Here is a 14,476-nt window from a genome sequence, read left to right as displayed (position 1 = left end):
CCAAACAGGAGGTACTGGATCTGATCGCTGTATGGGGAGATGAATCCGTGCTATCAGAACTCCGTTCCAAAAGATGAAATGGCAAAATATTTGAAAAAATCTCCAAGGGCATGAAGGACAGAGGCTATAACAGGGACCCACAGCACTGCCACATGAAACTTAAGAAGCTCAGGCAAGCCTACCAAAAAATCACAGAGGCAAATGCCCACTTGGGGTCAGAGCCCCAGACATGCTGCTTCTATGATGAGTTGCATGCAATTCTAGGGGATGCCTCTACAACTACCCCACACCTGTACAGGGACTCCTGCAAGGGAGTCTCATGCAACAGGGATGAGGATTTTGGGGACAAGGAAGATGATGAGGAGGGGGAGGCTGAAGATCGCACACGCCAGGCAACCAGAGAAACCATTCTTCCCAACAGCCAGGAACTGTTTACCACCCTGGAGCCAATACCCTCCCAACCCTGGCTCCCGGACCTTGAAGGCAAAGAAGGCACCTCTGGTGAGTGTACCTGGTTTGAGCATTGGCCTACTAAACCCAGGGTTGTGAGTTCAATCCTTGAGGGGGCCATTTAGGGATCTGGGGCAAAAATTGGGGATTGGTCCTGCTTTAAGCAGGGGGTTGGACTAGATGACCTCCTGAGGTCCCTTCCAACCCTGATATTCTATGATTCTACCTTTGTAAATATAATACACGGTTTAAAAGCAAACATGTTTAATGATTAATTTGCCCTGAAGACTTGGGATGCATTCGCGGCCAGTACAGCCTCGGGAAAAGTCTGTTAACATGTCTGAGGATGGAGCGGAAATCCTCCAGGGACATCTCAATGAAGCGTTCCTGGAGGTACTCCCAAAGCCTTTGCTAAAGGTTTCTGGGGAGGGCAGCCTTATTGCATCCTCCATGGTAGGACACTTTACCATGACAGGCCAGTAGCACGTAGTCTGGAATCATTACATAAGAAAGCATGGCAGCATGTGGTCCCGGTGTTTGCTGGCATTCAAGCAACATCCGTTCTTTATCTCTCTGTGTTATCCTCAGGAGAGTGATATCATTCATGGTCACCTGGTTGAAATAGGGGAATTTTATTAAGGGGACATTCCGAGGTGACCATTCCTGCTGGGCTGTTTGCCTGTGGCTGAAAAGAAATCATCCCTGCTGTTAGCCACACAGTGTGGGGAAGGGTGAAGCAATCATCCCAGAGAATTGTGTGTGTGTGTATGGGAGGGAAGGTTAGTTGTATTTGTGCTGCACGTTAACCCGAAAACATCAGCCCCTCCTTTTCAATGGCCAATGTGTCTTTTTCAATTTTACTCCCTTTTTTCCTCCCACAGCTGCAAATGTTTCAATGCTGTCACTAGCATCTCTGTCCCAGAGGCTAGCACAGATAAGAAGGTGAAAAAAATGCACTCGCAATGAAATGCAGTTCACCAGCACTGAAAGAGCCCAGCAGAATGCGTGGAGGCAGACAATGGTAGATAATGGCAGAGTCCAGGAAAACACAAAACGAACACGAGGACAGGAGGGACGCGCAAGAGAATAGATGGCTGGAGCAACAGGAGAAGTGGCACGAGCGTGATGAGAGGAGGCAGGATGCAATGCTGAGGCTACTGGAGGATCAAACTGATATGCTCCGGCGTATGGTTGAGCTGCAGGAAAGGCACAGACCACCATTGCAGCCCCTGTGTAATCAACCGTCCTCCTCCCCAAGTTCCATAGCCTCCTCACCCAGACACCCAAGAACGCAGGGGCAGGGAGGCTCCGGGCACCCAACCACTCCACCCCAGAGGACTGCCCAAGCAACAGAAGGCTGGCATTCAATAAGTTTTGAAGTGCAGGGTGGCCTTGTCCTTCCCTCCTCCCCACCTTCCCCACCCCACCCGGTGCTTCCCTCCTCCCCCACCCCTCCTAGGCTAACTTGGCAGTTATCCTCCTATTTATGTGATGAATTAATAAAGAATGCATAAATTTGAAACAACGACTTTATTGCCTCTGCAAGCGGTGATCGAAGGGGGATGGGGAGGGCGGTTGGCTTACAAGGAAGTAGAGTGAACCAAGGGGGTGGGTTTTCATCAAGGAGAAACAATCAGAACTGTCACACCGTAGCCTGGTCAGCCATGAAACTGGTTTTCAAAGGTTCTCTGATGCGCAGCTCACCCTGTTGTGCTCTTCTAATCACCCTGGTGTCTGGCTGTGCATAATCAGCAGCCAGGCGATTTGCCTCAACTTCCCACCCTGCCATAAACAACTCCCCCTTACTCTCACAGATATTGTGGAGCACACAGCAATAACAATGGGAATATTGGTTTCGCTGAGGTCTAACCGAGTCAGTAAACCGCACCAGCGTGCTTTTAAACTTCCAAATGCACATTCTACCACCATTCTGCACTTGCTCAGCCTATAGTTGAACAGCTCCTGACTACTGTCCAGGGTGCCTGTGTACGAATCATAGAATATCAGGGTTGGAAGGGACTTCAGGAGATAATCTAGTCCAACCCCTGTTCAAAGCAGGACCAATCCCCAATTTTTGCCCCAGATTCCTAAATGGCCCCCTCAAGGATTGAACTCACAACCCTGGGTTTAGCAGGCCAATGCTCAAACCACTGAGCTATCCCTCTCCCCTCTCCATGAGCCATGGCATTAAAGGGTAGGCTGGGTCCCCAGAGATAACTATAGGCATTTCAACATCTCCAACGGTTATTTTCTGGTCTGGAAAATAGCAGCTGTTCATACAGACCAGAGTTCCTGAAGATGCGAGCATCATGTATCTTTCCCGGCCATCCCATGTTGACGTCGGTGAAACATCCCAGGTGATCCACCAGTGCTTGCAGCACCATTGAAAAGTACCCCTTTCGGTTTACGTACTGGCTGCCTTGGTGCTCCAGTGCCAAGATAGGGATATGCGTTCCATCTATCGCCCCACCACAGTTAGGGAATCCCATTGCAGCAAAGCCATCCACTATAACCTGCACATTTCCAAGAGTCACTACCTTAGATAGCAACAGCTCACTGATTGAACTGGCTACTTGGATCACAGCAGCCCCCACAGTAGATTTGCCCACTCCAAATTGATTCCCGACTGACCGGTAGCTGTCTGGCGTTGTAAGCTTCCACAGGGCTATCGCCACTCACTTGTGAACTGTGGGGGCTGCTCTTATCTTGGTATTCTTGCGCTTCAGGGCAGGGGAAAGCAAGTCACAAAGTTCCATGAAAGTGCCCTTACGCATGCAAAAGTTTCACAGCCGCTGGAAATCATCCCAGACCTGCAACATTATGCGGTCCCACCAGTCTGTGCTTGTTTCCTGGGCCCAGAATCGGCATTCCATGGCATGAGCCTGCCCCATTGCTACCAGGATGGCCAAATTGCCAGGGCCTGTGCTTTGAGAGAAGTCTGTGTACATGTCCTCATAACTCTCATCACCACGCTGCCATCGCCTCCTTGCCTGCTTTTGCAGGTTCTGGTTCTGCATATACTGCATGATAATGAGTGAGGTGTTTACAATACTCATAACTGCCACAGTGATCTGAGCAGACTCCATGCTTGCCGTGGTATGGTGTCTGCAGGAGAGCAGAGTTGCAGGGGAAGCGGTGGTTGGATGACTAGTTTTGCAGACCTACTGCTGCCAGGACACAACAACTGAGTGGGCTGCACGCTTGCTGTGGTATGGCGAGACAAGAGCAGCTGAGCAGAGTTGCAGCGGAAGTGGTGGATGACGACAGTCATATAGAAGACGTGCGAGACCACCAGGAGAGTAGAAGAGCAGAGTGGCAGCAGAAGCGGTGGATGACAACGGTTATATAGAGGATCTGCGAGGTGGATTCATAGCATTTGATGACGACAGTTTGCAGCCCTACTGCACTGTCTGCTGAAAGGAGTATGGCACCCGCATGGAAAAAAGGCACGAAACGATTGTCTGCCGTTGCTTTAACAGAGGGAGGGGCAACTGACGACTTGTACCCAAAACCACCCGCGACAATGTTTTTGCCCCATCAGGCATTGAGAGCTCAACCCAGAATTCCAATGGGCAGCAAAGACTGTGGGAACTGTGGGATAGCTACCCACAGTGCAATGCTTGAAAGTCGACTCTAGCCATGGTACTGTGGACGCACTCCACCGACTTAATGCACTTAGCGGGGACACACACAATCGACTGTATAAAATTGCTTCCTAAAAACCGACTTCTATAAATTCGACCTAATTTTGTAGGGTAGAACTACCCAAAGTTATTAACCAATAATGAAATCACACAGTGTTTTAATATCATGTGCTGCAAAGAGCCGCAAGAGACACATTAAAAAGCCACTTGCAGCTCGTGAGCTTCAGTCTGAGTATCACTGCTTTAGGGAGAACCAGCCATTCGCATCAATTGTACAGTGATATCTCTTCTCTTCTTCTCCTCTTCAATAATCCCCATGCCTTAGGTTATGTCCACACCCTTACAGTGGAGCATAGAGTACAGGAACCTACATGTGTAGCTACACACGGAAGTGAAAGGCTCCAGCAATGGGGAAAGGATCTGGTAACAAGGAGCTGCTAGAGTCTTTCCCTGCTGCCTTCCCCTACCAGACCCTCTTCTTGCTGCTAGGGCTTTTCACTGCAGTAAGGAAAGTCTCTGGAAGGGGGGAGGCAGCAGAGAAAGGCTTTGGAAGGGGAGAGGCAGCGCTGTCCCACTGCCTCTCCCCTGCCAGAGCCTTTCACTGCAATGGGGAAAGGCTCCAGCAGCCAGGAAGAAGCAGGACACTAGACAGCTAAAAATACCAGTGTAGATGTTGGAAGCATGTAGAGAGCCATGTAGAGTACACACCGTGGAGGTTCAAGTGAGTAAGACCTTGCCTCTGCTCTACTTGCATAAGCCGTGCTATTTATACCCACATTGGCAGTGTCTGTACTCTACATCTTGCTGTAAGTGTAGATGTATATTTACTTACATTATAAAATCTTTGTGGCAGAGACTGTCTCTTTGTTCTGTATTTGTCCAGCACCTAGCACAATAGGCCCCTTCAGCACTGACATAATCAGAAATATTAATAACTAATTAATAACATAATGCTTTCTGTGATCTAAACTGCTGTCCTTTGTCTTGTATTAGGTTGTAGATTCTTTGGGGCAAGGAATGAAATTTATCTAACACACTGGTTACCTTTTCTGTATTAAAGAAACATTTTCAAATAAAATTAGCCTAGATGGCTGACTTTCTATATTTTTAGAAACTATAAAATCAACACTAGAAGAGAATTCAAAAACAGGTACACCAGGGTATCCTGTAATATATCTATATTTTAAAATCCTGTTTTCTTGATTAATCCCATTCAACACATCTTTCAACAAAGAGTACTGAAAGACATCCTGCTGTGTACTGAATATACACATCTGTATTTCTGAACAGGAAAGAAAATCATTCTGAATCCTCATCCTTTTTTGTGTTCCAGTTCTGTATTTCACTTTCCTGTAAGGGGAAATTTCTTGTTTCAAGGAGCACAAACCTTAAATGTAAGAATCTGGGTTTTTCCTGATTTCAGGGACATTGAAAGGTCTGGCTTGCGGCTGCATAGCATGGCCTACAATTTGTTCATGGTTCCCCCTTCTGTACAGAATTCTTTCCCCAAGAAGGAGCTTTATTGCTCCAGTGAATGCCAATTTAATTGATCGTTACAGATACTTTAAATGAAGTATTACCAAATGCTATTCTCTCATAAACACATAACGAAGCTTACAACATTATGATAAATGAAGTTATAAATCTACCTCAGTAATAAAAAAAATCTATTCCAACCAGACCAAAAAGTTCTGTTTTCCCCATTGATTTTGTTATAATTCCCCTGATATTAACCCATTGCTCAGACTGGCTAATGAGTTTTCCCATAGCCTCCTGCCCTATAAAACCTCTAGCAAAGACCTTGTAAGCAAGAAAGTAAGTTACTCCTTAGACTGGGTGGAAATGTGAGTAACTGAACAACTTTGTGTAAAATAGGGGAAACTTCAAGGATCATCCCATTTTGTCCTTTTCCCCTCTCACCATGTATCCTATTCATGGCCTCATACCATGAAGACCTCTTTCCCGCTCAAAATCAGCTCCCTCTAGAACAGGGATAGGCAAACTACGGCCTGGGGGCCACATCTTGCCCTTCAGACATTTTAATCCAGCCCTCAAGCTCCTGCCGGGGAGCAGGGTCCAGGGCTTGCCCCATTCCAACGCTCCAGCTGGCAAGCGGTGTCGGGGGCTTGCCCTGCTCTGCACGTGCTGTGGCTCTGCGCGGCTCCTGGAAGCACCGGCATGTCCCACCTCCAGCTCCTACACATAGGGGCAGACAGGGGGCCCCACCCCAAGCACCGCCTCCACAGCTCCACTGGCTGGGAACTGCAGCCAATGGGAGCTGCCCGGCTATGCCTTCATGTAGGAGCCGGAGAGGGGTCATGCCGCTGCTTCCAGGAGCTACTTGAGGTAAGCGCCAACTGGAGCCTGATCCCCTCCCATGCCCCAACACCCTGCCCCAGCCCTGATCCCCCTCCCACCCTCCAAACCCCTGGGTCCCAGAATGGAGCACCCTCCTGCACCCCCAACTCCTCATCCCTAGCTCCACCCCAGAGCCCACATCCCCAGCCACAGCTGCACCCCCCTCTGCACCCCAATCCCCTGCCCCAGGCTGGAACCCTCTCCCACACCCTGAACTCATTTCTGGCTCCATCCCAGAGCCCACACCCCCAGCCAGAGCCCTCACCCCCTCCCACCCCCAACTCCCAATTTTGTGAGCGTTCATGGCCCGCCATACCATTTCCATACCCAGATGTGGGCCTCGGGCCAAAAGGTTTGCCCACCCCTGCTCTAGAAGCTCAACAGGGTCACTTCTGAACTAGCCACAAGAGTTGTTCTAGAGAGATAAGTCACTCCCTGATCCTAAGTGCCACTGGTGGACTATCAAGCACCCTGCAGGGTCAAGTCAGATGTGTGGAATCAAAATCATTCTAAGCAGCTTGTCCATCTAGCTGGAAGAAAGTTAAAACAGCAGCATGAAGCTTTAAAAGCCTCCCCAAATGAATCAGACTTATTCAACTTTTTATTGTACAAGTTCTAAAAGCCAGGCAAGGTCTATGGCAGATCAATTTGCAGTCAAGCTGGTCTGGGTTTTCAAAATGCGTCTACCACTGCAGATATGCACCTGGCTAGCAGCGATTTCTGCAGCTCAGACATTTCTGAGTTTAATCTTTTCAGGCTCAGAGCAACGGGCACAGGAAAAATGATGACACCAAAGGCTAGGGTGACATATTTAGCTCTGAGTGAGAAATGTTTAAAGTTTGATTATTTGTACCCATCATATGAATTCAAACATTTCATGCCAGTTTTGATCATCCCTCAGATATCCACTTCATTCTGCAAGTTAGAAAGGAGCTCTTACCTCAGTGTCTATATCTGCACTAGCCCCAATGTCAGTACTGTTAAGGAAGTATTTTTCATCAGTCTCTACTGTCTGCCAGTAGAACCCAGCTGGCATTGTAAATGCTTTCTCTACTGCCTGAAATGCACAAAAGACAGCTTTTATTTGTGAATTATCTTGATCCTTCAAAGTCAGGAACTGAAAAAGACAGCATGGGTAATGCTAAGGCTAAAGATCAGAAAAAGTGACAAAGGATTATACTCATTAGTCCAATATCATGGCATTTTTTGTTCTATCTGTCCCATTAGGTGCAATAAAGACTACTTGAAATGACATCCAAGAGCACAGATCTGTTACAATTGGTATCTTGGGAGAATGAACATAATTAGGGATCAACCCAGCTATCATTCCATTTGCAGACCACCCACTGACTTCAATGGATGTTACATGCAATGGGGGATTGCAAGATCAGGCCGATCTATAAGCCTGCAATATGCTGAGCACTTCTGCGCCTTGCCTGTCAGTGAGGGTTCTGAACATCTCACTGGAAAGGGCTACATGATGAGACGAATTTGGTTAGCTGTTGAACATTGCTACCAGGATAGGAATCAGCCAATTGTTACAAGAATGAAACCAAAGTCAGTTCATCAAAGCAAATCAAACACACCACATTTCCGGAGATCCTGTTATTTTAGATGCAGTCACTACTGAGGCAGATGAGAGGCTGGCCTTTAGCCCCACAGTCGCAGCACCCTGGAGGCATTTCATTACCCAGCATAAACTATACACCTGACTTTGTATTATTACATACACATTTTCTGTGCAGCAAACCAAGCAAATTGTAAGATTTGTAAAATTGTAAGTTTGAGCCTCTATGCTTAAGGACATGTCAGCTACTTCCCAGTCATAACAATTTGTTCTGGCTTGAAGATTAGCATGCAAGATACAGCCTAAGAATTAATGCATTTACAGAACACGGGGAGAACTCTTATAGGCCAAGTTCTGCTTAAATGGGACAAATTCTGCTTAGTTATACCAGTGTAAATCTGGAATCACTCCAGGAATATCCGTGGAATTACTTGGGATTTACACAGAGCAGAATTTAGCCCTCTGATTGGAAAAAAAAATCAATTCTAAGCCAGATCTTCAGCCGGTGTAAATCAGCATGGCTCCATCAACTTTTGTTGAACAACTCAAATTTACACCAGCCGTGAATTTGACCCTAGAGATTAAGATGTCTTTTGAGCTCAGATGCCACCAGAATGTATTCCATGGAAAAGAAATGAAATTTCACAAATGTCTTATTAAGATTTTTATTACAGATAGAGCTTGGGCTAATTACACAAAAAACTGCCATTCTGGCCTACAAAGTACATATAACACAGTTTATTTGTGTAAGCACCTGAGATATATTCTGCTCTGCTGCACAAATAATATGGACTTCATGTCTTTCTATAAATGTTTAAAAACAACAACAACCAAAAGCAATTCATTTGAGTAATGTTAAAACCCCACTGACACCTCCTGGCCCTGTGCTGCAGCAGCATTTTGTTTTAATTTTATTATTATTAATTATTATTAACATTATAAGAGTCATTTGCATGGAAACAGAATTTTGAGGTCAGGTGATGTTAACAGGCAGAACTCCATAGGGGCAGATCCCCGCTGCTGTAGCTTGGCATGGCTCTGTTGAAGTCAATGGTACTACCTCAATTTACACCAATGGAGGATCTGTCCCTTTGTTTCTGCAGCTCACTGTGCACCAGCTTCTGCCTGTAACATCACACTTCTTTGCTGTGGAAAATATGACAATGATAGAAACAGAAGTGAGAAATCACCAACCTAAGGTAAAAAAAAAACGACTCTGGTCCCAAAGGTCTCTGTCAGTTCCTCTGTGCTACGCAGGTAGCAGTGCAATGCAGATTAGGCCATGCAGGCTGGGAAACCCCAGAGACCCCAATCCTGAAAATCCCTGGCAGCTGCTCAGAGGTCACTTCACTACTCACCAATCAAATGCAGAAGCAGCAAGGACCTCTCCAGCACATTGCTTCTCCTGTTGCTGTGGCCTTTTTCCCTTGCATGTGTCCTGCCACCCCACTCCTGCTTTTTAAGCTCTGACCATAAATGGGAAGGTCCCACTCGGCCCTGGTCTACACTGTGGGATTAGGTAGAATTTAGCAGCGTTAGGTCGATTTTAACATGAATCATAGAATATTAGGGTTGGAAGGGACCTCAGGAGGTTATCTAGTCCAACCCCTGCTCAAAGCAGGACCAATCCCCAACTAAATCATCCCAGCCAGGGCTTTGTCAAGCCTGACCTTGAAAACTTCAAAGGAAGGAGATTCTACCACCTCCCTAAGTAACGCATTCCAGTGCTTCACCACGCTCCTAGTGAAAAAGTTTTTCCTAATATCCAACTTAAACCTTCCCCATTGCAACTTGAGACCATTACTCCTTGTTCTGTCATCTGCTACCACTGAGAACATCTAGATCCATCCCCTTTGGAACCCCCTTTCAGGTAGTTGAAAGCAGCTATCAAATCCCCCCTCATTCTTCTCTTCTGCAGACTAAACAATCCCAGTTCCCTCAGCCTCTTCACATAAATCATGTGTTCCAGTCCCCTAATCACTTTTGTTGCCCTCCGCTGAACACTTTCCAATTTTTCCACATCCTTCTTGTAGTGTGGGGCCCAAAACTGGACACAGTACTCCAGACGAGGCCTCAACAATGTCGAATAGAGGGGAACAATCACGTCCCTTGATCTGCTGGCAATGCCCCTATTTATACAGCCCAAAATGCCATTAGCGTTCTTGGCAACAAAGGCACACTGTTGACTCATATCCAGTTTCTCATCCACTATAACCCCTAGGTCCTTTTCTGCAGAACTGCTGCCTAGCCATTCGGTCCCTAGTCTGTAGCAGTGCATGGGATTCTTCTGTCCTAAGTGCAGAACTCTGCACTTGTCCTTGTTGAACCTCATCAGATTTCTTTTGGCCCAATCCTCTAATTTGTCTAGGTCCCTCTGTATCTTATCCCTACCCTCCAGAGTATCTACCACTCCTCCCAGTTTAGTGTCTTCTGCAGACTTGCTGAGGGTGCAGTCTACACCATCCTCCAGATCATTAATGAAGATGCTGAACAAAACCGGCCCCAGGACCGACCCTTGGGGCGCTTTGCTTGATACCGGCTGCCAACTAGACATGGAGTCATTGATCACTACCCATTGAGCCCGCTGATCTAGCCAGTTTTCTATCCACCTTATAGTCCATTCATCCAGCCCATACTTCTTTAGCTTGCTGGCAAGAATACTGTGGGAGACCGTATCAAAAGCTTTGCTAAAGTCAAGGAATAACACGTCCACTGCTTTCCCCTCATCCACAGAGCTAGTTATCTCGTCATAGAAGGCAATTAGATTCGTCAGGCATGACTTGCCCTTGGTGAATCCATGCTGACTGTTCCTGATCACCTTCCTCTCCTCTAAGTGCTTCAGAATTGATTCCTTGAAGACCTGCTCCATGATTTTTCCAGGGACTGAGGTCAGGCTGACTGGCCTATAGTTCCCTGGATCTTCCTTCTTCCCTTTTTTAAAAAGGGGCACTACATTAGCCTTTTTCCAGTCATCTGGGACCTCCCCCGATCGCCATGAGTTTTCAAAGATAATGGCCAATGGCTCTGCAATCACATTAGCCAACTCCTTTAGCACTCTCGGATGCAGCGCATCCAGACCCATGGACTTGTGCTAGTCCAGCTTTTCTAAATATTCTCAAACCACTTTTTTCTCCACAGAGGGCTGATCACCTCCTCCCCATGCTGTGCTGCCCAGTGCAGTAGTCTGGGAGCTGACCTTGTTCGTGAAGACAGAGGCAAAAAAAGCATTGAGTACCTTAGCTCTTTCCACATCCTTTGTCACTAGGTTGCCTCCCTCATTCAGTAAGAGGACCACACTTTCCTTGAATTTCTTCCTGTTGCAAACATACCTGAAGAAACCCTTCTTGTTACTCTTAACATCTCTTCCTAGCTGCAACTCCATGTGTGATTTGGCCTTCCTGATTTCACTCCTGCATGCCTGAGCAATATTTTTATACTCCTCCCTGGTGATTTGTCCTAACTTCCACTTCTTGTAAGCTTCTTTTTCTGTTTAAGATCAGCAAGGATTTCACTGTTAAGCCAAGCTGGTCACTGCCATATTTACTATTCTTTCTACACAAAAAATAGTAAATATGCATCGACACAACGAACCCCATTCCGTTGACCTAAAGGGCTCTTAAAATCGACTTCTGTACTCCTCCCCGGTGAGGGGAGTAGCGCTAAAATCGACCTTTCTTGGTCGAATTTGGGATAGTGCAGACGCAATTCGACGGTATTGGCCTCCAGGAGCTATCCCAGAGTGCTCCAATGTGACCGCTCTGTACAGCACTTTGAACTCCAATGCACTAGCCAGGTACACAGTAAAAGCCCCAGGAAATTTTGAATTTAATTTCCTATTTGGTCAGTGTGGTGAGCTCAGCAGCACAGGTGACCATTCAGTCCCCCCAGAATCGCAAACAAGCTCCAGCATGGACTGAAAGGGAGATACTGGATCTGATTGCTGTATGGGGAAAGAATCTGTGTAGGCTGAACTCCGATCAAAAAGAAGAAATGCTAATATATATGCCAAAACTGCACAGGGCATGGTGGAGAGAGGCTACAACAGGGACACACAGCAGTGCCACATGAAAGTTAAGGAGCTCAGGCAAGCCTACCAAAAGACAAAGGAGGCAAACAGTCGCTCCAGGTCAGAGCCCCATACATGACGCTTCTATGATCAGCTGCATGGCATTCTATGGGGAGACCCTACCACTACCCCACCACTGTACACCTGCAAGGGGAGAGTCTCACGCAACAGGAAGGAGGATTTTGTGGATGAGGAAGAGGAGGAGGAGGAGGAGAATGCGCAGCAGGCAAACAGTGAATCCGTTCTCCCCGGCAGCCAGGACCTTTTCATCACCCTGGAGTCAATACCCTCCCAGGGCGGGATCCTGGACCCTGAAGCTGGAAAAGGCAGCTCTGGTGAGTGCACATTTGTAACTACAGTACAGGGTTTAAAAGAAATAATGTTTAATGTCTGATTTTCCCTGAAGAATTGGGATGCATTCACAGCCAGTACAGCTACTGGAAAAGTCTGTTAATGTGTCTGGGGATGGAGCGGGAATCCACCAGGGACATCTCCATGAAGCTCTCCTGGAGATACTCTGAAAGCCTTCGCAGAAGGTTTCTGGGGAGGGCTGCCTTATTTCGTCCTCCACGGTAGGACACTTTATCATGCCAAGCCAGTAGCAAGTAGTCTGGAATCATTGCAGCACAATGCATGGCAGCGAATGGTCCTGGGTTTTGGTCGCATTCAAGCAGCATTCGGTCTTTATCTTTCTGAGTTAGCCTCAGGAGAGTGATATCATTCATGGTCACCTGGTTGAAATAGGGGAATTTTTGTAAGGGAACAGTAAAAGGACCCAGTTCACGCTGAGTTGTTTGCACTTGGCTAAAAGGGATCATCCCGGAGAATAGTCACGCAGAGGTGGGAGGGGTGAAAGGATCATCCCAGAGAATAGCCATGCGGTAGGGGGAGGGGTGAAGCGATCATCCCAGAGAATAGCCATGAGGTGGGGTGGGGGGAGGTGTGTGCTGCACATCCACCCGAAAACCGCAGCCCCTCCTTTTAAATGTGAAACCCAACCGGCATTGCTTGCTATGGGAAAGGATGGTGCTGCAATTTGAAACAATTCCCATGTTATGAAGGCAGAAGAAGACAACCCCACATACCAAAAGGCTTATCATGGCGTACCAAAAGGCTTACCATGACTGCCTGGAAACCAAATTCTGTTGCTCAACCATGTGTGATGTGTCACCATACTGGCAGGTGCTCAATATAAAAGGCAAAATGCAACCTTGTACCTAAATGCAACCATGTACCTTGTACATGTGCTGTCTGCTGTGAATTGCTTGATTCACTGTGAAAGAGTCTCCCTTTTGTTCTCAGAAATGTATCATCTTAAATTTTACTCTCCCTTTCTTTCTCCCCCCAGCTGCAAATGTTTCTATGCTCCCCCTATCATCTCCGTCCCTGAGGTTATCGTAGATTAGAAGGCAAAAAAATGCACTCACGATGACATGTTTTCCGAGCTCATGCAGTCCTCCCGCACTGATAGGGCACAGCTTAATGCATGGAGGCAGAGGCCAGGAAAGCACTAAGTGAGCGCGAAGAGCAGAGGCAGGAGGCAATGCTGAGACTAATGGGGTAGCAAATGGACATGATGAAGCATCTGTTGGAGCTGCAGGAAAGCCAACAGGAGCACAGACCCCCGCTGCATCCATTGTATAACTGCCTGCCCTCCTCCCCAAGTTCCAATCCTCCTCACCCAGATGCCCAAGAATGCAGGGGGGGGGAGAGGCTCCAAGCACCCAGCCACTCCACTCCAGAGGATGGCCCAAGCAACAGAAGGCTGTCATTCAAACAATTTTGATTTGTAGTGTGGCTACAATAAGCACTGTGGCCTTGTCCTTCCCTCCTCCCCCACACCATCCAGACTACCTTGTCAGTTATCTCACTTTTTTTTAATTAATAAAGAAAGAATGCATGGTTTCAAAACAATAGTTACTTTATTTCCTTTGCCAGCTGTGATAGAAGAGGGGAGGGTGGTTAGCTTACAGGGAATTAAAATCAACAAAGGGGGTGAGTTTGCAGCAAGGAGAAACACACACAGCTTACTCTCACAGATATTATGGAGCACACAGCAAGCAGCAATAACAATGGGAATGTTGGTTGCGCTGAGGTCTAACCTAGTCAGCAAACAGCGCCAGCGAGCTTTTAAATGTCCAAAGGCACATTCTACCACCATTCTGTACTTGCTCAGCCAAAAGTTGAACTGCTCCTTACTACTGTCCAGGCTGCCTGTGTATGGCTTCATGAGCCACGGGAGCAAGGGGTAGGCTGGGTCCCCAAGGATAACTATTGGCATTTCAACATCCCCAACAGCAATTTTCTGGTCTGGAAAGTAAGTCCCTTCTTGCAGCTGCTCGAACAGCCCGGAATTCCTAAAGATGCGAGCGTCATGCACCTTTTCCGGCC

General features: G+C 47.2%; 1 protein-coding gene across 2 annotated transcripts in view; it reads right to left on the bottom strand.

The window, feature by feature from the left end:
• The window catches only part of DNAAF8 (dynein axonemal assembly factor 8), a 152,847-nt gene that overhangs the window by 64,875 nt on the left and 73,496 nt on the right, over positions 1-14,476 (bottom strand). For both annotated transcript variants that reach the window (XM_043493524.1, XM_038420719.2), the window contains one exon: positions 7,393-7,509. In XM_043493524.1, the coding sequence (XP_043349459.1) occupies positions 7,393-7,509 (117 nt within the window). The remainder of the gene's footprint in view (positions 1-7,392; positions 7,510-14,476) is intronic.

Source organism: Dermochelys coriacea, chromosome 10, assembly GCF_009764565.3.
Source record: "Dermochelys coriacea isolate rDerCor1 chromosome 10, rDerCor1.pri.v4, whole genome shotgun sequence".
NCBI lineage: Eukaryota > Metazoa > Chordata > Testudines > Dermochelyidae > Dermochelys > Dermochelys coriacea.
Note: the sequence above shows the minus strand (reverse complement) of the source record. Positions and strands in the feature narration are given on the sequence as shown.